The sequence below is a fragment of the Oncorhynchus nerka genome, linkage group LG2 (assembly GCF_034236695.1).
Source record: "Oncorhynchus nerka isolate Pitt River linkage group LG2, Oner_Uvic_2.0, whole genome shotgun sequence".
NCBI lineage: Eukaryota > Metazoa > Chordata > Actinopteri > Salmoniformes > Salmonidae > Oncorhynchus > Oncorhynchus nerka.
In genome coordinates, this window is record NC_088397.1 from 71,851,958 (window position 1) to 71,877,063 (window position 25,106).

Below are 25,106 nucleotides of genomic sequence, written 5' to 3' on the forward strand. Positions count from 1 at the left end.
GATGAAATCATTCTCCGGCACACCCCAGGCTGATGCTGAGGCTCAAATGAACAGGAAGTGAAAGTTAAAGGTGTGGGAGCAGCCAACATATGGTTGGGTCTGAAAATGTTACTAGCCGTCAAATATTTTCTTCCTCCATCCTTATTTTCTAAATTCCTCTCAATGCTCATTGGAGAAGAAGGGCAGAGGGCGGGATCTTGGATCCTTTCCTCCAGTCTGCTTTTTAACATTTGGAGGGGAAGCAAGTTGCAGTTTCTGGGAATATAAATAAATTCCCAGAATATTCCCATTTGGGGCACTGGAATGCAAGTTCCCCCAGTTTTCTCCCAGTTTTCCTGTGAGTTGAAGACATCCATGGCTGCTAGCACAAATGTTCTGAATTGAAATCAATTGAATTCAATCCATTTATATTGAGCTTATGAGCCCTATACCGTTCTGAGTAACACTAGGGAGAAAACAATGGGAAATGTGATCAGTATTAGAAAATAACCATTGGAATATGTCAGCAGGCAGTATTAGAAAATAACCATTGGAATATGTCAGCAGGCAGTATTAGAAAATAACCATTGGAATATGTCAGCAGGCAGTATTAGAAAATAACCATTGGAATATGTCAGCAGGCAGTATTAGAAAATAACCATTGGAATATGTCAGCAGGCAGTATTAGAAAATAACCATTGGAATATGTCAGCAGGCAGTATTAGAAAATAACCATTGGAATATGTCAGCAGGCAGTATTAGAAAATAACCATTGGAATATGTCAGAAAATAACCATTGGAATATGTCAGCAGGCAGTATTAGAAAATAACCATTGGAATATGTCAGCAGGCAGTATTAGAAAATAACCATTGGAATATGTCAGCATTAGAAAATAACCATTGGAATATGTCAGCAGGCAGTATTAGAAAATAACCATTGGAATATGTCAGCAGGCAGTATTAGAAAATAACCATTGGAATATGTCAGCAGGCAGTATTAGAAAATAACCATTGGAATATGTCAGCAGGCAGTATTAGAAAATAACCATTGGAATATGTCAGCAGGCAGTATTAGAAAATAACCATTGGAATATGTCAGCAGGCAGTATTAGAAAATAACCATTGGAATATGTCAGCAGGCAGTATTAGAAAATAGTTATAGGGAGAGATTCTCAGACACTCCATGACCCTGCCATTTATAGACTTGTGGTTGTGGAAGGGACTCTTGGAGTTTGTTGTCTTTATGGGTGCACTGGGGAGGATGAATTATCATTTGTTGAGTAGGAAGTGAAGGGGAGATGTTGACTCAACACTGTGCTGTTTCTCATCCCCATATTTCTCATGGTCCCCTGGATTTCAATGGAAACCCAACGCTGAGTAAGACTGCACTGTCACTGCTGCTGGCTAGGATATACTGAAGGCCTACACCAGATGTGTCTGGTCTGTGTGTGAGGTTGCCTAGTAACTTCATAACACATTGAAACATTTTGATCACTTTAACATGGTCACATTTATCTATCTCAGTGGTAATCATTAGTCCCATCATGGCAATGAGGCCTACTGCATGAGTAGGGGACTCAACTATTAACATTTAAAAAGCCGAAAAGCAAGTACACTATACATTATATAAAGTTTTGTAATTATGATGGAAAGCCCTGTCCAAGATCTTTGGGAAATCATGTCATGCCTAGAGTGGGAACTATTGAGTGCCTCTCAGGGACTAAGCCTGTAGACTACCAGCAATGACATTTCTCTCAGTCTACCAGTAGATGTCAGGCTGTGCATATGTTTCTGGCCATTTTGAGCCTGTAATCGAACCCACAAATGCGGATGCTCCAGATACTCAACTCGTCTAAAGAAGGACAGTTTTATTGCTTCTTTAATCAGGACAACTGTTTTCAGCTCTGCTAACATAATTTCAAAAGGGTTTTCTAATCATCAATTAGCCTTTTAAAATTATAAACTTGGATTAGCTAACACAACGTGCCATTGGAACACAGGAGTGATGGTTGCTGATAATGGGCCTCTGTACGCCTATGTAGATATTCCATTAAAAAAACTGCCGTTTCCAGCTACAATAGTCATTTACAACATTAACAATGTCTACAGTGTATTTCTGATCAATTTGATGTTATTTTAATGGACAAAAAATGTGCTTTTCTTTCAAAAACAAGGTAATTCCGAAGTGACCCCAAACTTTTGAACAGTAGTGTATGTCTGTAGTAGACAGTATTTACCTGTAGTGGCTAGGGATGTATCTCTGTAGTGTTAGTCTGTACAGTAGACATGGCTAGGGATGTATCTCTGTAGTGTTAGTCTGTACAGTAGACATGGCTAGGGATGTACCTCTGTAGTGTTAGTCTGTACAGTAGACATGGCTAGGGATGTATCTGTAGTGTTAGTCCGTACAGTAGACATGGCTAGGGATGTATCTCTGTAGTGTTAGTCTGTACAGTAGACATGGCTAGGGATGTATCTCTGTAGTGTTAGTCCGTACAGTAGACATGGCTAGGGATGTATCTCTGTAGTGTTAGTCTGTACAGTAGACATGGCTAGGGATGTATCTCTGTAGTGTTAGTCTGTACAGTAGACATGGCTAGGGATGTATCTCTGTAGTGTTAGTCTGTACAGTAGACATGGCTAGGGATGTACCTCTGTAGTGTTAGTCCGTACAGTAGACATGGCTAGGGATGTATCTCTGTAGTGTTAGTCTGTACAGTAGACATGGCTAGGGATGTATCTCTGTAGTGTTAGTCTGTACAGTAGACATGGCTAGGGATGTACCTCTGTAGTGTTAGTCCGTACAGTAGACATGGCTAGGGATGTACCTCTGTAGTGTTAGTCTGTACAGTAGACATGGCTAGGGATGTATCTCTGTAGTGTTAGTCTGTACAGTAGACATGGCTAGGGATGTATCTCTGTAGTGTTAGTCTGTACAGTAGACATGGCTAGGGATGTACCTCTGTAGTGTTAGTCTGTACAGTAGACATGGCTAGGGATGTACCTCTGTAGTGTTAGTCTGTACAGTAGACATGGCTAGGGATGTACCTCTGTAGTGTTAGTCTGTACAGTAGACATGGCTAGGGATGTACCTCTGTAGTGTTAGTCTTTACAGTAGACATGGCTAGGGATGTATCTCTGTAGTGTTAGTCTGTACAGTAGACATGGCTAGGGATGTATCTCTGTAGTGTTAGTCTGTACAGTAGACATGGCTAGGGATGTACCTCTGTAGTGTTAGTCCGTACAGTAGACATGGCTAGGGATGTATCTCTGTAGTGTTAGTCTGTACAGTAGACATGGCTAGGGATGTATCTCTGTAGTGTTAGTCTGTACAGTAGACATGGCTAGGGATGTACCTCTGTAGTGTTAGTCTGTACAGTAGACATGGCTAGGGATGTATCTCTGTAGTGTTAGTCTGTACAGTAGACATGGCTAGGGATGTATCTCTGTAGTGTTAGTCTGTACAGTAGACATGGCTAGGGATGTACCTCTGTAGTGTTAGTCTGTACAGTAGACATGGCTAGGGATGTACCTCTGTAGTGTTAGTCCGTACAGTAGACATGGCTAGGGATGTATCTCTGTAGTGTTAGTCCGTACAGTAGACATGGCTAGGGATGTATCACGAGCAATGGACATTAGACCGGTGGATATCTGTCCTTGGGTCTGATGAGTCCAAATTTGAGATTTTTTGATCTGAGCGTCATGTCTTTGTGAGACGAGGAGTAGATGAACAGATTATCTCTGCATGTGTGGTTCCCAGCGTGAAGCATGGAGGAGGAGATGTGATGGTGTGTGGGTGCTTTGCTGTTGACAATGTCATTGATTTATTTATTCAAGTCACACTTAACCAGCATGGCTTCCACAGCATTCTACAGCTTTATGCCATCCCATCTGGTTTGGGCTTAGTCCCACTGTCATTTGTTTTTCAACAGGACAATGACCCAACACACCTCCAGGCTGTGTAAGAGCTATTTGATCAAGTAGGAGAGTGATGTAGTGCTGCATCAGATGACCTGGCCTACACAATCCCCAGACACAATCCCCCACCGTTTTTTATTTTATCTTGTTTATTTTTTTTTTGGTTTCCAGAGATGGAAGTAATTTTTACTGTACTTTTTGGTACCTTTGAATCTAATGTATTGTATCAAGATGGTTTGGGATGAGTTGGATCGCAGAGGTGAAGGGAAAGCGGCCTACAAGTTCTCAGCATATGTGGGAATGCCTACAAGACTGTTGGAAAAGGATTCCAGGTGAAGCTGTTTGAGAGAAAGCAAGGGTGGCAACTTTTGAAGAATAAAATATATATTTTGATTTAACACTTGTGGTTACTACATGATTCCATGTGTTTTTTAATCATTTTGATGTCTTTATTATTCTACAATGTAGAAAATAGTAAAAATAAAGAAAAACCCTTGAATGAGTAGGTGAGTCCAACCTTTTGACTGTACATTAAATTTCCCGCTCAGCCCAGTCAAAACTGTTCGCTGCTCTGGTCCCCCAATGGTGGAACAAACTCCCTCACGACGCCAGGACAGCGGAGTCAATCACCACCTTCCGGAGACACCTGAAACCCCACCTCTTTAAGGAATACCTAGGATAGGATAAAGTAATCCTTCTCACCCCCCCTTAAAAGATTTAGATGCACTATTGTAAAGTGGCTGTTCCACTGGATGTCAGAAGGTGAAAGCACCAATTTGTAAGTCGCTCTGGATAAGAGCGTCTGCTAAATGACTTAAATGTAAATGTAAATGTATCTCTGTAGTGTTAGTCTGTACAGTAGACATGGCTAGGGATGTACCTCTGTAGTGTTAGTCTATACAGTAGACATGGCTAGGGATGTACCTCTGTAGTATGTAGTATGTCCGAGCGAATGGTTGGGAGGGATGGAACATAATTATCATTTGTACACTGCAAATTGACCACAAGTATACCCAAAAAGAGATTGTATTTGAAAATAATAATAATTTCATACCTTGATTACATTGAAACACAATCAAATTTGTCTCTTTTTATTGGTAGGAATATATTTTTTTTGCTGAATTCCTGGTTATTTTACAGTCTAAACCTCCACCCATTAACTAAATAAAAACACTTGCGGGACGGTTTTGGCGTAGGAGCCATCTATTGCCGAACGCTGCTTAGTCTATACAGTATCTATAATATTTGTTTACATGACTCTTCCAGATGAGTCACATGATGACCTGGTGTGTGTGATAGAGAGGTGTCTGGTATATGTGACTTTGACCTCTGTTATTATGCACAGGTCAAGGGGCAGCATTGTGGCAGTTTGTTGAGCAGTAGGCTAGGCTAGATTCTGAGTGATGAATTCATTAATTAATTGAATTTAACACTGCCCATTGTTCCCATATTGGCTCTTCATGAATGAATTGGATTCATTCACCTTCTAATCTGATTATGTTCAACAGGATTTGATAGCCCAACTCTGCCAGATAAACTGTTAATCTGCAATGAAGCATTATGCTGTGGTAAATTAGTTCAGCAACTAAAATAATTAGTCAGTGAGAGCAGCAGAACCTGTTCTTGCTGGCTTGTGGGAGCTTGAATCCTGAAACAAAGTTGTCTTAAAGATCTTTGACAAAATGGTATAAGCTCTTGCTTTTATTCATGGTATTGATCCAGTGTGGATTCATAACTGTAAGGGAAATTCCCATTCATGTTGTGTTATATGTATCTCCTCCTTGTCACAATGAGTTGCATCTTTTTTCTTACAGTACGCTAATGGTGACTTTTCATCATGCAAAACAGCACATATCTGTGCAAAAAGTACTGATATGTTCAAGTAGACGGGAAGGCATATAATCCAATGTGAGGTCAAAATACTGCTGTCTGGTCAGACAATCGCTTCCTTGTAACTATGTTTGGAATGACTGCTGTTCACATTTTTGTCAAAACATGGTACCATCCCTCCTTCCTAATCTGCATGGGGACAGGTTGAACCAGAAGTATCTATCACCATGTTGTCACATCAAGCAGAGTCCTGTATGCTCTCATGGGTTGTTGTGTGCCTGCTATCTGGTCCGATTCCCAAATGGCACCGTATTCCCTATATAGTGTACTACTTTTGAACAGAGCCCAATGGATAGTACACTATAGTAGTAGTACACTGTAGGGAAAAGGCTGCCATTTAGGACGCAACCCCACGCAACCCTGTATTATGGTCACATGACATCTCTTTACCTGCTGTACCTTCCAGCCCCCTCCCTTTATTGTCCCCACCTGGATTTATTACAGCATATAGTAACTCCCAGCCGAATGTTTACCAAGATCTGTTCCCTGGTGTGTGTGTGCGTGTGGCGTGCATGCATGGAGGCATGTGTGTGCTAGAGGTGAGGGAGGAGGGGCCAGGGAGAGAAAGAGAGAAGGAAAAAGAGGGAGGCAGCAATACGTCTATGGGAGAGAGGGAGAGAGGAGGCTTGGGCCAGCTGAGAGAAACTGTTAGAGCTGTAGAACTGTACCAGAGCTTGTTTCAGACGGACATTGCAGCGTCATTCACTGAAGCAGTACAGTATTAGGAATCATAAACAGTACACTGGCTAACTTGACCTGGGATGACACTGAACCCACACACACGCATGCACACTTAAAGTAGAACGCACATCTATAGACTTACACATAGACAAGTAAAGGCCCAGTCCCCTTGGAGGGGTATCGGCCCTGTCAACATGGGGAGCTCTCAGTCCCAACAGAAGAAGAGGGGCGGGGCAACAAACTCAACCAAGAGGAAGACAAGTAACATGTGAGTGAATTGTTTTCTCTAATACCTGTACTTACAGTAACATAAATAGCAGTGGACTATTATTACTATATGAGCTATTGGGTCAATGATATTCTTGGTGAATGTTTCATGAGCTCTTGTTTGTCATAGGTTGTGACGTCTTGTAGGGGGAGTTTACTGTGTACTTGGGTGTTTTGGGCTGTTAACTTTGCTATGGCCTGACGAGTATGCTTGTGACCTGTAAGAATGTTTGTGGACCAGAAAGGAACCAGCTTAAATAAATATTTTTTGTTCAAAACTAAGTGTTGGAGACACTATAGTCCACTAGTAGATTTAGACAGAGCAGGGGGATAGAGTTGCTCCCTGCTCCACACACACTATGCATCTTTTCTATATTTGGATTTCAAAACTATTACAACAGCACAATATCGTCACTTGTCATGTTGTATTTTTGAGCTTGATGGTGTGGAAAAATACGGCCTTTGCTAGTTTTTGCAAGTTATATGTCTTATTATTCCAATTGAGGGATACATAGGACTTCAAATGAGAGTAGCTGTGTGGAAATGGATTGAGATCAGTCATTTAGTATGCTGTGTATTACAAGCATACACTATGCAACAGTGTTTAAAACAGTCAGTGTATGCAGTGTGTTGTCACCTCCAGGTGTTTCATACTAGAGTGTGAATGAATGGTGCCCATTCAGCAAATATTCACATACCCCCACTCACTCAATAATAAGGCTTCACAACAGCCTACAAATGTGTCAGATGTTTGTCTACCATACCCTCTAGTACATGGTTGTCTGTGTGTGTGTGTGTGTGTGTGTGTGTGTGTGTGTGTGTGTGTGTGTGTGTGTGTGTGTGTGTGTGTGTGTGTGTGTGTGTGTGTGTGTGTGTGTGTGTGTGTGTGTGTGTGTGTGTGTGTGTGTGCGTGCATGCACACATCTCTGATAATAGGGTATGATGTAACTATTCACACTATCGAGTGCCTATGAATCTTGTGTATTGAATGCTGCCTTTCTTTTCCAATACTTCCAATGGATCTGAGCTGTTTGCAAAGACACCACTGAGATACAGTATGTGGAGACATTTGACAGTTGTTGATTAAATGGAAACCCTCAGTTGTTTCATTATGTTTTGTTGAGCAAAGGAAGGGTTAGCTGGCTCACTGTGTGAAATACATCCTGGGTTTCCACTAGTCCTCCCTGTACTGTCAATGTTTACATGAGGAGATGTCTCTCCGGGAGGGGGCCACTCTGCCCCCTGCAGGTTATGCCCACAGAAATAGAATAACCATAACAGAGAATCACATTCAAGTCAATGTACTGTAATTCTATCTCTATGGTTATGCCATCTCAATAACAGATGAGACTGTGGACGTAATGGATGCATTTAACCCTCATGCTTTTACTAATACAGTGAACTGTGCCTCTCATAAAAGATAAATAAAGGCTGCATCACTGTTTGTGTAATGGAGGTGGTTCGGAACCTTGCTTTTGTGATGACTAAACCTGTCCTGAGACCTGAGTTGTGTCGGCTCCCAAAGCTAATGCCTAGGCTTTGGCTCAGCAGGCTAACATAGATCGATATTATGGTGAGCTGTTACTGATGGACCACGTTAGATAGATCAATTTCCGGTTACAGTGGTGAAGTCATAAATCAGAAGTTGTGCTATAGACAGTCCTTTAAAGTGGTTAAGTGATTTAAATCAGGCCCTGAAGGGAAAGGTTGGACCTTTCCCTCTGAATCTTCTGCCACAGGGGACCTTTTGTTTATGTTGTGTAGAGATGAGTGTCAGGTTCTTCCACCTTTTGTTTATGTTGTGTAGAGATGAGTGTCAGGTTCTTCCACCTTTTGTTTATGTTGTGTAGAGATGAGTGTCAGGTTCTTCCACCTTTTGTTTATGTTGTGTAGAGATGAGTGTCAGGTTCTTCCACCTTTTGTTTATGTTGTGTAGAGATGAGTGTCAGGTTCTTCCACTTTCTAAGGTCAATGATATAGATAAAGATAGTTGCTAATACTTTACAAGACACACACTGTGGTGACTTTGTTCTATCCCACTGGACACAGACGTCAATACAATGTCAATGCCACTTTGGTTCAATGTCATTTCATGGAAATGACGTGGAAATAACGTTGATTCAAACAGTGAGTAGGATGTCATCTAAAAAGATTTATTAAAATCGATAGTCACCTAAATGACATAATAAGATGTTTAATCACATGTTTAACTCGGGTAAAACAGGACATGGCTGCCAATATCAATAGATTCCCCACTGTTTGCACAGATAGCTTGGAAATGCAACAGCTGGCTCTATGTGAGCCATTCACACATCCTATTTGCATTGCAAACACGGGTCAGTTCAGACAGGGGGTATCTGTGGATACTGTAATATCCTACAGGACTTTGTCCTCTCATCATTTACCATGTGCAGTGTCCTGGACTGGGCAGGGCTGGCTGGGAAAACACCTGTAACACTGCAAACAGGTACTCAAGACCTTGGGGTATGTTTCAATATTTATACTAGCACAGCCTCTGCCTTATTCTTACAGGACTCTCTGTGTCGAGTTAGCAAATGTATATCTCAAGTGCAGAAATGGCCGAACCTTGATAACCCCCTTTCTCACATTTGTTCCAAAAATCTGAGTGAATACATCACAAGACTAGTGAAGTATGACAGCGTGAAACTAAAAATGATCTTATTTGAGACTTATTTGTATGGTTTACGACATTCACATTTTATAGATATTATTCCATATATTTGTAGGCCTATATTATTAAAGAGGTATACAGTGATGAAATTCAGGACAGCCAAAGAACAGGGTAAAATAGGCCACTGAAGCAGTAGGTGGAGCAGTTTCTGCCACCAGATGGCGCTCTCATCACATGAAGGGGATTTTCCACAGGGAGACTGAACAGTGCAAGGCTTATCTAACCTGGGTTTCGTCCTAAATGGCACCCTATTACTTATATAGTGCACTACTTATGACCAGGACCTATAGTGTGGCTGGTCCCAGATCTGTTTGTGCTGGTGTAACAAGAACCCTAGGAGTTGGCAAGACAGAAGAAACAGATCTGGGACTAGACTAAAGCTGTGTTCTACTCATACTAACCGCACCACCCATACTATTTGTGACGTAAATTGTGTGGGTATTCTAACACAGCTTAAATGTAACCTTACATACTAGGTAGACAAGGCATATATAATAGACAAGGGAAGGCATAGAGGTCAGTCTATAGACATGATTGGAGAGCAGTGTAGATGTCTCTAAGTGGATGTGGTCTCCTCCACCTCCTCAAACTCTCCTTGTGTAGACTCGAAAAATGACTTTAATCTTTACAACTCTCTGAGTTGGCAAATGTAGGCAAATGTTACTTTTCAGTGATACAGAGACACGTGAGATAACTGTTGTGTCTTTGAGCCTATGCTGTGCAGAGCGTGGTGATTTTCCCTGTCAGGTTTTTCAACAGGTGCAGTACAAGTCATGTGCCATGGATGAAAATAACAATGATCATTATCACTGCTCTGAAAATAGACTCACTTCCAGATATGGCTATGCAACAGAGGGGCTTACAACAGCTGATAGATACTGGTCTGTTACATAAACTAATAAAATACATTGTGTTACTTATATATCTCTCTCACACACACACACACACACACACACACACACACACACACACACACACACACACACACACACACACACACACACACACACACACACACACACACACACACACACATACACAAATATACACCCACACACACACAAATACACACACACACAAATACGCACACACACACACACAAATACACACACACACAAATACACACACACACATACACGCACACAAATACAAATACACACACACACACACACACACACACACAAATACACAAATACACAAATACACACACACACACAAATACACACACACACACAAATACACACACACACACAAATACACACACACACACAAAACACACACACACACACACACAAATACACACACATACACAAATACACACACACACACACACAAAATACACACACACACACACACACAAATACACACACATACACAAATACACACACACACACAAATACACACACATACACAAATACACACACACACACACACAAAACACACACACACACACACTCACAAATAAACACACACACACACACACACACACACACACACACACATACACAAATACACACACACACACAAACAAATACACACACACACAAATACGCACACACACACACACAAATAAACACACACACAAATACACACACACACATACACACACACAAATACACACACACACACACAAATAAACACACATACACAAATACACACACACATACAAATACACACACGCACACAGAGAAAGCGAGAGAGAGGGAGAGGTCCGATCTTATGAATGTTGTGGATCACACCAAGCAGCAACAAATTTCCCATAATGAGAAGTTTGGAGAGAAATCAGGCTTATAACTTTATAGAAGAGGACAGACTGGGATAAGGACGTATGAAATGAGGGCCCTGCCTTACATAAAATGCCTTCCTTTGCCTGGAGACAGAAATAGCACCAGTGAGGACAGACAGAGCGGCTGGCTAATACAAAGCCCACTACAAACGCAAGTGTGTGTGTGTGCGTACTTGCATAACTTGTGTGTGTATGCGCGTGCGCGTGCATGTTTGTGAGAGATGACGAGAGTGTGAGCCTGTTTGTGTTGGCGACATCAGAGAAAGAGAGAGTTGGGTGTCTCCTAACATGGCTGTTTGTAGCTACATATTTACTAACTAGTGTATGTTGTGTTGCATGCCTACCAGAGGGATTCACCTCCTTAACTAACATTGTCATCACAATCTTAGCTCACCCTGTCGGGTAAAAGAGAACAGAGGAAGTAGCCCATGAGGGCCGGTAGCCAAGAGGATTTCTACTTGTGAACGCTTGTTATTGTTCCTCCATGCTTGGCTCACTAGAGACACGATGTTAGCAGGCTGTTGTGCAAGGCCCGCTATCCTGCATAAGGCCATCCTTGTTATTGGGTGTTCAGTGTAAGACTGGCATCAAGACTAAACATAGATTTAGTGTTGGTGTTTGTGAAAAGCAGAGAAAAGTGAGAGGTTGCTCTGGTCAGTGAGGACATGTGCCTTGATGAGACAATGTGTTAGGGGATGTGTCATATTCCTTTACCGTCCTCGTTACTAGCCCTCAGAAAAGTGTGTGTGTGTATGTGCATGCATGTGTGCTTGTGTGTGTGGTGTGTGTATGTGCATGTGTACGTGTGCTTGTGTGTGTGGTGTGCTTGTGTGTGTGGTGTGTGTGTGTATGTGCATGCATGTGTGTGGTTCTATGTGGTGTGTGTATGTGTATGTACGTGTGCTTGTGTGTGTGTGTGTGTGCGTGCGTGTGTGTGCATACATATGTGTGTGTCTGTGTCTGTCTGTGACTGTCTCAGTGTCTGACTGTGTGTGTTTGACTCACTGTTGTCTCAGTGCGGATCCATTTTACCCATACAATTTTCTTTTTTGTGGGTATTTTTGTATTTTGTATTCATTAAGGATCCCCATTAGCTGCTGCCAAGGCAAGGGCACAACAGGAGATGGTTGCTGGGAACAGACACTATTCCCACTGAAAGCAGGCCCAGGATTTAAACCAGCATCCCTGTGTTATTATTTCAGCTTCATAAAGGCTTTACGACAGCTTCATTATTAAGCCTGAACAGATATTGTTTGTTCAAAGTAGAACCGGATTTTGTAACTGAGGAATAATGGTCTGGGGCTGTTTTTCATGGTTCCGTCTAGGCCCCTTAGTTCCAGTGAAGGGAAATCTTAACGCTACAGCATACAATGACATTCTAGGCGATTCATTGCTTCCAAATTTGTGGCAACAGTTTGGGGAAGGCACCTTCCTGTTTCAGTATGACAATGCCCCCCTGCACAAATGGTCTGTCGAGATCAGCGTTGAAGAACTTGACTGGCCTGCATAGAGCCCTGACCTCAAACCCATCGAACACCTTTGGGATGAATTGGAATGCCGACTGCAAACCAGGCCTAATCGTCCAACATCAGTGCCCGACCTCACTAATGCTCTTGTGGCTGAATGGAAGCAAGTCCTCCCAGCAATGTTACAACATCTAGTGGAAAGCATTCCCAGAAGAGTGGAGGCTGTTATAGCAAAGGGGGAACCAACTCCATATTAATGCCCATTTTGGAATGAGATGTTTGACGAGCAGGTGTCCACATACTTTTGGTCATGTAGTGTATAATTGGAGGTGAACAAACAGCTAACTACCCCAGGCTCTTCAGGTATTTCAAGCAGACATCAGTGTTATCAGTGCTAGCTAGGTCGTGTTTCAATCATCTAGAATGGCTTCCTCACCGTATCTCCTTTCCTTGGTGACAACTGATAGGCACGAGGGAAAAGATATGGTCAGATTTCTACTTTAACCAATAAAGACCTTGTCATGTCAGCGTTCATGAAGGACAAGAACCTTTTTAAGGAAATTAGGAAAGGAAGATAACATCCTAAGGAAATGAGGAAAGGAAGGGAATTAATGACTATTGGAACAGGGAGCCAGAGAGTGACAGTGCCAGAACAGGTTTCCCCGGTATGGTCCAGTCGTGCTTGGCTATCTGTCGTCGCCTGGTTGGGTCGTTGGAGGTGGGAAACAGTTAACGGTTAAACAGCCTGAGGACAGGGGGTGCTCGGTTCCAAACCCCTCTGTGCTGTAAAACATGGAGCTCCACTGACTCCACCACTCTGCTACACCAGACTCACTCCTCCTCTCATCAGCCCTAGTTTGTTTTGCCTCTGCTTTTTGCATGAGTGTGGAATGGCTGCTTGACTGGGAGCTACCACTCTGTCACCACAGGGGCCGACAGACTCACTGGTCCTGAGAACACAGCATTCTTTTGAAGCCGCAAGCTTCCTTTCTCTCCCTATGTTCTTTCACAATGGGCTGTCCCTGAAGTAAAGAGGGAGAGAGAGAGGGGGAGAGAGAGAGAGAGACAGACAGAAAGTGAGAGCTAGGCAGCGCTCTGGAAGTCTAGCCGGTCATTGCTGTGACTGCCCCAGCGGCTGAGAGAGGGGGCGCGTGACAGAAAGAAAGAAAGAGAGGGAAAGAGGGAAAGAGAGAGAGAGAGAGAGAGAGAGAGAGAGAGAGAGAGAGAGAAGGATAGAAGACTAGAAGCCTCTTTCCATTCTATGAAAAACAAGTTCCCAAATAGAGCATCAACAGCAAAGTGCAGAGTGGAGGGAGTGTCTCGTCTCTTCAGGGGGAGGTGCTCACTAACATGAAGAAGAAAACAGTCCAGAGGAGCTACTACTAGTGGAAGATCTTTAAGAGGAGCTACTACTAGTGGAAGATCTTTAAGAGGGGGAGAAGAAGACCAATAGTGTCTATTCAGACACAATTCAAACCGATAGTGTCTATTGACTCTACTCAGACTAAAGGAGAAAGCCAAAAACTTTGTTGTCGAGGATGTCTTGGCTGTCGCCCATGTCATGGGCCAAGTGGACGTGGACAGCAGTCCGGGGAGCAGAGGAGGGAGAGGAGGTGGAGGGCCAGGAGGTGAAGGAGGAAGATGGACTGCTGCCTTGTGGAGGGCAGCGAGAGGAGGAGGAAGAAGAGAGATCTCAAGGCTGCAGGCGAGTGTGTGTGTTGGCTACATTGGAGCCTTGAAGCCTTTTAACAGTGAGAGCCCCGCAAGGCAGCTGGAGGGAGAGGGACACCTGATTTGCTTTTCCACCTGTGGGGTTTGTGAGTTGGTGTTGTTCTAAAGGGGGGATGAGCAGGGAGACAGAGAAAGTGAGAAAAAAGAAAGAAAGAAAGAAAAATGCATTTGACTGTTAAACAGTTTTTTCCTACTGTAAGATTCTCCCAAACAATGTTGTGTTATAGGCTTACTGGTTAATTCCCGAGTGTGTGTGAGGTGTGTGTGTGTGTGAGAATTTTAACACACCTCAGGTATTTTATTACTGTCCCACACCACAGACAGATACAAATGAGTGATGCCATCTTAATTAAGCACACACTGTGTGTCCCTGTTCCTTGTGGGGGGCAAAACATTCCCCTGATTATAGTGTTATCACGCAAGGCTGTGTGATAGAGATGGAGAGAGATCAGTATACAAATATATATTTTTATAGCAGTGTTTAATTACTACACCTATAGCACAGCATTGAGTGGTGGTGAGTCTTGTTTCCAATCACAGCTACTATTAGTTGTTTATCAGATGTAGTCAACTGGTCTTGCACATGGCAGCTATGCAAACGCATTACATTTAAATAAGTACACATACTACAACATGTAGAGGACACATAGTATATTATGTACACAATAGGTTTGTTTTACCAGATATTCTAGTGATATGACCATACTCATCTCACTCTCTCTCTCTCTCTCTTCCAGTTCAGACTCAGAGGGCCACTTTGAAACCCCAGAGGCTCAGAGCCCTGTCCACACTCCACTCCAAGTCCCAGAAGAGCTGGAGACCTTCACCACTGACAGAGCAGGTGAGATCATTGCTGCTTGCCTTCAACACAGATAGAAGTAGGCACAAGACATGCCAAAATTTACATGCCAGTATTCAATTCCATTTTAAAAAGTTGTCTAACCCTGAAGGGGCAATTATTTTTGGGCACATGAGTCAGCAACAACAGAGCATGACAGCATACCACAACCATACCATAATGACATACCACACATAGCAACTTCACAGGAAGGGATGTTATAGGGATATTATGCCACAAAATAGTCCCTCGCAACATCTACAGTACATGGTATGGCCTACCATGACACCCCAACATCCTTTTCATTTCACTCCCACAACCACGCAACCATTGACTGACCATCACCTGGAGAGAATGCTAGCTGGCTGGCTTCTTTTGGAGTTTTCATGGCAACAATAGAGCTTTGTCATTCTGTCTGTGCATTTCCTGCAGGGAACCATTTGTTTGTGTGTGTGTGCACACATGCGCATGGTGCTTCAACTTTTAACAATCCCTCAGACATGGTTTTCAATAGGCTCTTTTCATGAACAAAAGATACAGTGTTTGGTGGAATCAAGTAGATTTAGTGCTTCAGACCATTTGATGACTGTCCATTAATAATGTTTTCTTAACTGAAACTGCAGATTGCGTTTGCTCTCAAAGGACTGCTACTACGTTAGATTAAACTGCACCTACTGTTGAGCTATTTTAACTCTGTTCCGTCTGACATGTGGCCAAACGGAGGGAGGTAATTGAAGACATGTGCTTTGTCTGCCTACCGTACTTTTCTAGGTATGTATCTGACTGTTAGAAATTCATGAAGGCCATTAAAGTTACATAGCACTTAAAGGTTGGTATGAAACTGCACAAGTACCTTATTCACAGCAACAATTACGTATGTGGTGAGGGAGTAGTCATGGGCTGAATAAAGAACGTATCTTATCCATTCAGGTCAAACTGAGGGAGGCTACTCCACAAGAATAGCATATGTGGCCCAAATAAAATATTATTATTGTAACATTGGATAAGTAAAAGGTAGAGAATGGGACCACGGCCTGCATGGGAATTCGCTTTTGACTATGGAACTCAGGAGGTCACCCAGGAGCAAAAGCAGTTGCTCCTCCTTGTTTTTAATTGTCAGTGGGAGGGGTCAAAGATCATGAGAGTGACTTCCCATGTGATGGAACTAAAAGTATCTCCATTATATTGATGGGCCCCATCAGATAGATTTGGATCAATGGGCCCTATTGTGTTGTCTTGCTAATGTTTCCAGATCTGTTTGTGTTGTCTTGCTAATGTTCTCCAGATCTGTTTGTGTTGTCTTGCTAATGGTCTCCAGATCTGTTTGTGCTGTCTTGCTAATGGTCTCCAGATCTGTTTGTGCTGTCTTGCTAATGGTCTCCAGATCTGTTTGTGTTGTCTTGCTAATGTTTCCAGATCTGTTTGTGTTGTCTTGCTAATGTTTCCAGATCTGTTTGTGCTGTCTTGCTAATGGTCTCCAGATCTGTTTGTGTTGTCTTGCTAATGTTTCCAGATCTGTTTGTGCTGTCTTGCTAATGGTCTCCAGATCTGTTTGTGTTGTATTGCCAAATAAACACAAACAGATCTGGAACCCGGCTAGCATGAAGCTGTGGTACTTTTAAAAACCTTTAGTAGTGTACACAAAAATAACCAACTCTGTTGTTTGTCCTGTATGTGGACACCTGCTCACCTAACATATCATTTCAAAATCATGCACACTAACATGGAGTTGGTCCCCCCCTTTGCTGCTATAACAGCCTCCACTCTTCAGGGTACAGTATTGTGTCGAGGCACAGATTTGGGGAAGGGTACCAAAAAATGTAGCATTGAAGGTCCCCAAAAACACAGTGGCCTCCATCATTCTTAAATGGAAGAAGTTTAGAACCACTAAGACTCTTCCTAGAGCTGGCTGCCCGGCAAAGTGAGCAATCAGGGGAGAAGGGCCGATGGTCACTCTGACAGAGCTCCAGAGTTCCTCTGTGGAGATGGAAAAACTTCCAGAAGGACAGCACTCCACCAATCAGGCATTTATGTTAGAGTGGCCAGACAGAAGCCACTCCTCAGTAAAAGGCACATGACAGCCCGCTTGGAGTTAGCAAAAAATCACCTAAAGACTCTCAGACCATGAGAAACAAGATTCTCTGATCTGATGAAACCAAGATTGAACTCTTTGGCCTGAATGGCAAGTGACCCATCTGGAGGAAACCTGGCACCATCCCTACGGTGAAGCATGGTGGTGGCAGCATCATGCTGTGGGGATGTTTTTCAGTGGCAGGGACTGGGAGACTAGTCAGGATTGAGAGAAAGATGAATGGCGCAAAGTACAGAGAGATCCTTAATGAAAACCTGCTCCAGAGCGCTCAGCACCTCAGACTGGGTGCGAAGGTTCACCTTCCAACAGGACAATGTCCCTAAGTACACAGCCAAGACAACACAGGAGTGGCTCCGGGACAAGTCTCTGAATGTCCTTGAGTGCCCCAGCCAGAGCCCGGACTTGAACCCGATCAAACATCTCTGGAAAGACCTAAAAATAGCTGTGCAGTGACGCTGTAATCTCTGCCAAAGGTGCTTCAACAAAGTATTGAGTAAAGGGTCTGAATACTTACAAAGTACAGAGTGTGATATTTCAGTTTTTTATTTGCAAAAACATTTAAAAACCTGTTTTTGCGGTTTAAGCTACTTTGCTTATTCAAGCCTGTCTCAAAATACAACACTGCCCCTTTAAGACAGAAAACAGCTCTTTACCCTGACTCAGATGGCTAGAAATGACATTTTGTGCTCTTGTAGGAAGCAACCACTCCCCCATTGCTGACTAGAAATGAGCTATAACTGGGCTAATAACTCACTAACTAGCAAAGAATGTGAACAAATGTGCACAAGTGGCTACATGCAGCTTTTGCTTTGATCTCAGAACAAGTGCATCTACTCGAGACCACTCATGCGGTTAAACACAGTCCAGTTCAAAGTGAATGACACAGATCCATATATGACAATGGTCTATTTGCATATAGGGATACTGCAGCTCTGATTGGTTTTGTCCCTCTGGTCTGTAGAGTACGGGCTGAGTCGTGCTTTTTAATGTAATAGAATCCTACTCCAGTGCATTCTGCCTACAAGAACATTTCTTGCATAGTTAGTTTTGCATACTAAGTCTTGCATAGTTAGTTTTGCATACTAAGGATTGCATAGTTTGTTTTGTTTCGGTATGTTGCAGTGAAAGTGGCTAATATTGGAAATTCCCACAGTAGAGGGAAACTTTAATAGTTTTAAGTAAAGGGGAAAACTAGAAAGTTGAGTGAAGTTCAATCTCATGCTTCTCTGTGCAGGCTGATATTTCTTCTGAGTGGCAGTCCCGGGGGAGGGAACATTGGTTGGCACTATGCATTTGGGTATGTAGCGTTTGTCCTTGGAAACACACACAGTTCTTGTACTGATGTTGCTTTCAGAGCCAGTCTGGAACTCGGTAGTGAGTGTTGCAACCGAGGACAGACAAATTTGACCTGCTGTGATATGGTGATATTGGTGATATGTGCTATTTCAGTTTTTGCTTTGTCATTATGGGGTATTGTGGGTGGATTGATGAGGGGACAAAAACAGTGTAATCTATTTTAGGCTGTAACGTAACAAAATGTGGAAAAAGTAAAGGGGTCTGAATACTTTCCAAATGCACTGTAAAACATAGCCTAACCTTTTGTATTATGATTTTTATTATTTGTACTGGTAATCTCAATAAAAACATAAAACCTATAACCTTGAAGCCCTGGGTACAGTGATCTGAACTCTGATTAACTGATTCTAGAACAGTTAATCAGATAGTTTTTGATCAATTTAGTTGGCATGATACACGTGCAAGCAGAATTATTATAGATCTGGGTACTAGGGTATCTTTGTAAGTAAGGCTGCAATGGACTATTCACCAGTGTTGTTATACCTCTCTTCCTCAGCCTCTCTCTTTGCTTTTCTCCCCACACACACACACACACACACACACACACACACACACACACACACACACACACACACACACACACACACACACACACACACACGCACACACACACACGCACACACACACACGCACACACACACACACACTGAAGCACATTCACATATATGTAAACATACCGATGGCGGATTTGACTTTGCTTAGTAATGATTACAGTAGCTCTAAATATTTGGAATATGAGGATCAATGCTGCATTAAACGCTGTAGCAAATTAATTCCTCCACTCCACTGTATATAAATGATCTAGGTCAGAGGCTGACCCCTGTCTCCTAGCAACAGACTGTTGCATGAAAACTACTTTGAAGATGACAGCCATCATGAAACAGTTGTACATTCTGAAGGGAGTGTGGCAAAATCAACAGCTCTCTCAGTATGACCTGTTATTAATTTATTAGGCAAGTCAGTTAAGAACAAATTCTTATTTAAAATGAAGGCCTAGGAACAGTGGGTTAACTGCCTTGTTCAGGGGCAGAACAATACATTTTCACCATGTCAGCTCGGGGATTCAATCTAGCAACCTTTCGGTTACTGGCCCAACACTCTAACCACTAGTCTACCTGCCATTATAGCTTTTATATTTCCTTATCACAGTTTTCCAGTCACATGAATGCATTGTTATGATATTAGGTATTTAAAGAATAGCGTAACCATGGAAATATATGCATGCAACTGTATATTACTGTGGGATTGGTAGCCTTTCTTTTAACCTTTCTTAATATTCATACTGTAGCTAGCAACCTGCCTTGAGAAGGCTATTTTTGTTGAAATTACAGCACACTCCAAATAATATGTTTGATAATATTTTGCATTTGTGGCTATGTTTTTGAGTCGACTTGTCAAATCCCCTCTCCTGCTTTCACCAGATGCCCTGGAGGAGGAGGATGAACAGCTGATAATGTTTGGCCCAGCCAGAGATCCAGCTCCTAGCCTCCTATTTAACCAGAACATGGGTCAGGCCAAGCCCCCCTTGGTCCCTGAGGAGGAGGCCCCTGTGGACTCTAAGGAGGGGCCACAAACACTGCCCAACACCACAGACACTGCAGAGGTTCAACCCGCAATAGCAGGCCCATCAGCCCAGACCAATGGAGCAGCAAAGGCCACTGCTTCTCTAGACTTAGGTCTACCTGAGGAGGATAGACCACTGGCTACTTCACAAGACTTAGGCCTACCTGAGGAGGATAGACCACTGGCTACTTCTCTAGATTTAGGCCAAACTGATGAGGATAGACCACTGGATACTTCTCTAGACTTAGGCCTAATTGAGGAGGATAGACCACTGGCTACTTCTCTAGACTTAGGCCTACCTGAGGAGGAGAGGCCACTTGCTACTTCTCTAGACTTAGGCCTACCTGAGGAAGATAGACCACTGGCTACTTCTCTGGACTTAGACCTAACTAAGGAGGCTAGCATTACTAAGACGCTTTGTAATGGACACCCCATAGAGACCATCCCTGAACCTCAGGCCAAACCCACTAAAACCACACACCCTTCCCTGAAGATAAAGGGAGCCTTTTCCAGGGCTAGTGCACAGAGGGATGGGGACAGTGATATCACCCTAGTCCCTAAGGCTAGCTACAACTTCAACCCGGACCAATTCGACGGCAGCTTCAATCCGTTCGCCAGTGGCGGCTCCAAGATTCAGAACTCCTCGCCAGCCGATGCCCTGCCCACAATGGAGTCACTACCTGTACCTAGCTCCCTGCCCACACTGGGGTTGTTACCTGTACCTAGCTCCCTGCCCACACTGGGGTCGTTACCTGTACCTAGCTCCCTGCCCACACTGGGGTCGTTACCTGTACCTAGCTCCCTGCCCACACTGGGGTCGTTACCTGTACCTAGCTCCCTGCCCACACTGGAGTCGTTACCTGTATGCAGCTCTTCTCCACCACTTTGTGGGACTAGTTCCTCACCTAAAATGGATGTTGAGGAGGTCAAAGATTCAGCGTCGGAGGCATCAGAGGAGCCCAAGCCTGTGGAGATAGAGTTTGGGTTAGACGAGGCAGGCGAGGTAAAAAAAACACCGCCCAGGAGGATGGGTAAAACGCCCGGCAGCAAGCTCGCCGTCAAGAAACCAAGGGCAAAAGCAACGACAACAGCACCTGCCCCGACGCCGGCACCCGAACCAGTAATAGCCCACCCGGTAGTAGAGCCGGTTTCAGAAACGACTTCCGAACCACTTTCCATGCCAGGTCCCTCCTTAAGTTTGGACGACGTTCCTATTCCCAAGTCCACTTATAAATTTGACCCCAACCAGTGGGATGACCCTAATTTGATCCCCTTTTGGGGTGGTGGTGTCAAAATAAGTAGTTCCCCGGTTTTGCCCAAAGGATCCTACAGCTTTGATCCTCACAACTTTGACAACTATGTGGACCCCTTTAAGCCATCTACAGCCCTGGGCTGCGAGAACTCAACCTCCCGGGATACTCCACTTCCTCCGCCAGCAGAGGAAGCAGTGAAACCAAAGCTGGAGCGGCTCCTGGATGAGGGGAAGAGAATGTGTCAGACTCCAAAGAAAAGCAAGGACAGGATCATCACGTAAGTCCACTACACTCACTAGTGTTCCAACACTAGTATAGCCTTCTTCATGTTACTTCTGCTTTCAGAATGTGGATTGTCTTAACAAGAAGAAAGCATTCAATTATCTTTCCGTGTCTTCTAAAAACACTTGGCAATGTGTATTTTATAAAACAATACTGTCAGAAAGTGAGTAAACATGTTCGATATTGCTCAATGGCCTATGTGATACCAAACTTGGCTTCATGGTTCTCACATTAGTCTGGTAAATATATTTTTGCCATTTGCAAGGCCACTGGCATCATAATGTTTGTGTCAGAAGCCTGCTGCCAAACCAACTCCTAGAAACCTATCTCATAATGCTGAGCAGTACATCACTACTCATTCCTCCTTCTCTCTCTCCCTCATCTTTCATTTTCCTGCTATACTCCCTATCGACCTTCTCCCGCCAACCCTACCAACCAACCGCCACTGTCTGTCTATCGTGCACCTTTTCTCTGCTTCTCCTCCCACCTTGTGTTCATTCGCCTCAGGACCACTGAACAAGTGAAGTTTCTCTGTTTTCTGTTGTAAGTAGTACTTCCTCTTTCCTCACTCATTCTCTCTCTCTCTCTCGCTCTCTGGGTTGGTCTGCCATCTTTGCTTTCAGTCCTATTGCATGTGTTGTTATGATGAGAGCTCAGTGAAGGAGCTTTTAGAGTCCCGCACTCCTGCATGTTGGCACGTGAACCTTCCCCCTTAAAAAACATGCCTTCATCAGCTAGTAGGCTATTTCCTTAATGGTTGCCTTGTGAGTCTTTGCAGAGTTAAATAACATATTTCTATCTGCATAGGATTTTGCATAGTGCTGTCGTGTCTTTACTATCATTAAATTAAGACTTTTAGTTTTTATCAAAGATTCTCTGTAATTAGCATTTCGTGATTAACTAATCAGGCAAATGTAATTAACTAGGAAGTCGGGGCACCAAGGAAAATATTCAGATTACAAAGTTATAATTTTCCTAATACAACTTTTCAGATACATTTTAATATCTGATCAATTGGTCTTCTTGATTAATGAATTAATTATTTTACCTCACGTTAGTCTCATTCCAAACGTCGTAAATTGTTGGTTATCTGCACGAACCCAGTCTTCACTATGAGTCATCCATACATCAATTGTCTTAAATCATTTATTTATTAATTAACTAACTAAACAATCACAGAAGTGCACACACAAACAAACAAAATTAATATGGTTACAAGAAATGATAGGGGAATGTGCCCTAGTGGGCTAAACCTGCATGGCGGCTTGTTGTACAAAAGGGAAGTGGGGGTCGACTGAGATAAGACAACACACAGTTGATAATTATAACAATTGAAATGCTAATCCTTTGCACATGAACTCTCACTCATTCGGGAACAATTGCAATCAATATATATACTGTATTTACGCTCAATGTGTCATCGGTGTGTCTGTTGAAAAGTTTGTTTCACTCCGTCTCTATACTGTGGCCATGAGGATATAATCTCCTCCAGGAATTTACGACCTCTCTCTGACCACAGCAGCCTGGGTGTAGGAGACAGAGAGAGGGGGATGCTGTACCCAAAGAGGGCAACGTCATGACAGTGCTGTGCAATACTGATTAGACCAATGGGAGAATAGTGTGTATCAACCATCTGCTAGCCGCGGCCCGCTAGCTGTCTAGAGCATTTCGGACTGTTAACTTAAGAGGCCCATCAGACAAATTCTTTGGCCACTATACCTATTTTGCCAATTGGCCTGGACCCTTTCACCACACAGATCCCTGCTGATCCACGAAGACTGGTCTGCCGACGTTACAGCACGAGGGGGCTACTACTGACTTCTTCCGTCACGACGTCCCTCTAAGGCCCTTCTGCTAGCTAGCCCCGGCCCGCTAGCTGCCTGAATCGACGTGTCTCCGGCCCGCCTGAGCCACTCACTGGACCCCTATGATCACTCGGCTACGCATGCCTCTCCCTAATGTCAATATGCCTTGTCCATTGCTGTTTTGGTTAGTAATTATTGCCTTATTTCACTGTAGAGCCTCTAGCCCTGCTCAATACGCCTTAGATAACCCTTTAGTTCCACCTCCCACAAATGCAGTGACCTCACCTGGTTTAAATTATGTTTCTAGAGACAATATCTCTCTCATCATCACTCAATGCAAAGGTTTACCTCAACTGTATAAACATCCTATCATACCTTTGTCTGTACATTATACCTTGAGTATATTCTACCATGCCCAGAAACCTGATCCTTTTACTCTCTGTTCCGAACGTACTAGACGAACAATTCTTATAGCCTTTAGCCGTACCCTTATCCTACTCCTCCTCTGTTCCTCTGATGATGTAGAGGTTAATCCAGGCCCTGCAATGCCTAGCTCCACTCCCACTCCCCAGATGCTCTCATTTGTTGACTTCTGTAACTGTAAAAACCTTGGTTTCATCTACGTTAACATTAGAAGCCTCCTCCCTAAGTTTGTTTTATTCACTGCCTGAGCACACTCTGCCAACCCGGATGTCCTAGCCGTGTCTGAATCCTGGCTTAGGAAGACCATCAAAAACCCAGACATTTCCATTCCTAACTATAACATTTTCCGACAAGATAGAAGTGCCAAAGGGGGCGGAGTTGCAATCTATTGCAGAGATAGCCTGCAGAGTTCTGTCTTACTATCCAGGTCTGTGCCCAAACAATTTGGGCTTCTACTTTTAAAAATCCACCTTTCCAGAAACAAGTCTCTCACCTTTGCCACTTGCTATAGACCTCCCTCTGCCCCCAGCTGTGCCCTCGATACCATATGTGAATTTATTGCCCCCCATATATCTTCAGAGCTCGTGCTGTTAGGTGACCTAAACTGAGATGTGCTTATGTCATGAGAATTATGTTCTCAATGTTCATATCCCAATTCGATTAAACTACTCAGTCTGCAACCCAGGATTTGTAAGATACTGGTTGAATGAAACAGACAGAGGCCCAGCTACAATAGTCAAGATGTTTATTCTGGTTGGTTGTGCTGGTTTGTTGTACAAAACCATTCATTCTATACTAGCTCCTTACGCAAATACTTTTGCACACAAACAGTAGGTATCCTACGCACATACTGTACCAATACCCAGCCGAAAAAGATTAGGGACCGTGAGAAGCACTCCCTGTCCCCCCTCAAGATTAGGGAGTACTCACTGCCCTCTCCCAAATCTCTCAGTGGTCCCTAGCCAAGGTCGGCACCGAATTTTGCTCAGACACTCTGTGTTTAAGATACTATAGGGACATATTGTACAGATATATTGTTTTACCCTAATTTTGACAAAAACTACACACATCATTTATTATAATA

At 43.2% G+C, this 25,106-nt stretch overlaps 1 protein-coding gene across 3 annotated transcripts in view; it reads left to right on the forward strand.

The window, feature by feature from the left end:
* Nucleotides 1-6,399: 6,399 nt before the first annotated feature.
* Nucleotides 6,400-25,106, forward strand: part of LOC115141739 (transforming acidic coiled-coil-containing protein 1-like) — a 38,128-nt gene continuing 19,421 nt past the window's right edge. Inside the window, exons 1-4 of one of the 3 annotated variants that reach the window (XM_029680914.2) lie at nt 6,400-6,736; nt 15,148-15,251; nt 20,118-21,789; nt 22,302-22,337. In XM_029680914.2, the coding sequence (XP_029536774.2) occupies nt 6,663-6,736; nt 15,148-15,251; nt 20,118-21,789; nt 22,302-22,337 (1,886 nt within the window). In that variant the 5' untranslated portion in view covers nt 6,400-6,662. Of the gene's footprint in view, nt 6,737-13,739; nt 14,385-15,147; nt 15,252-20,117; nt 21,790-22,301; nt 22,338-25,106 lie in introns of those variants that run through there. The other 2 variants (XM_029680899.2, XM_029680907.2) reach the window with 2 other exon arrangements.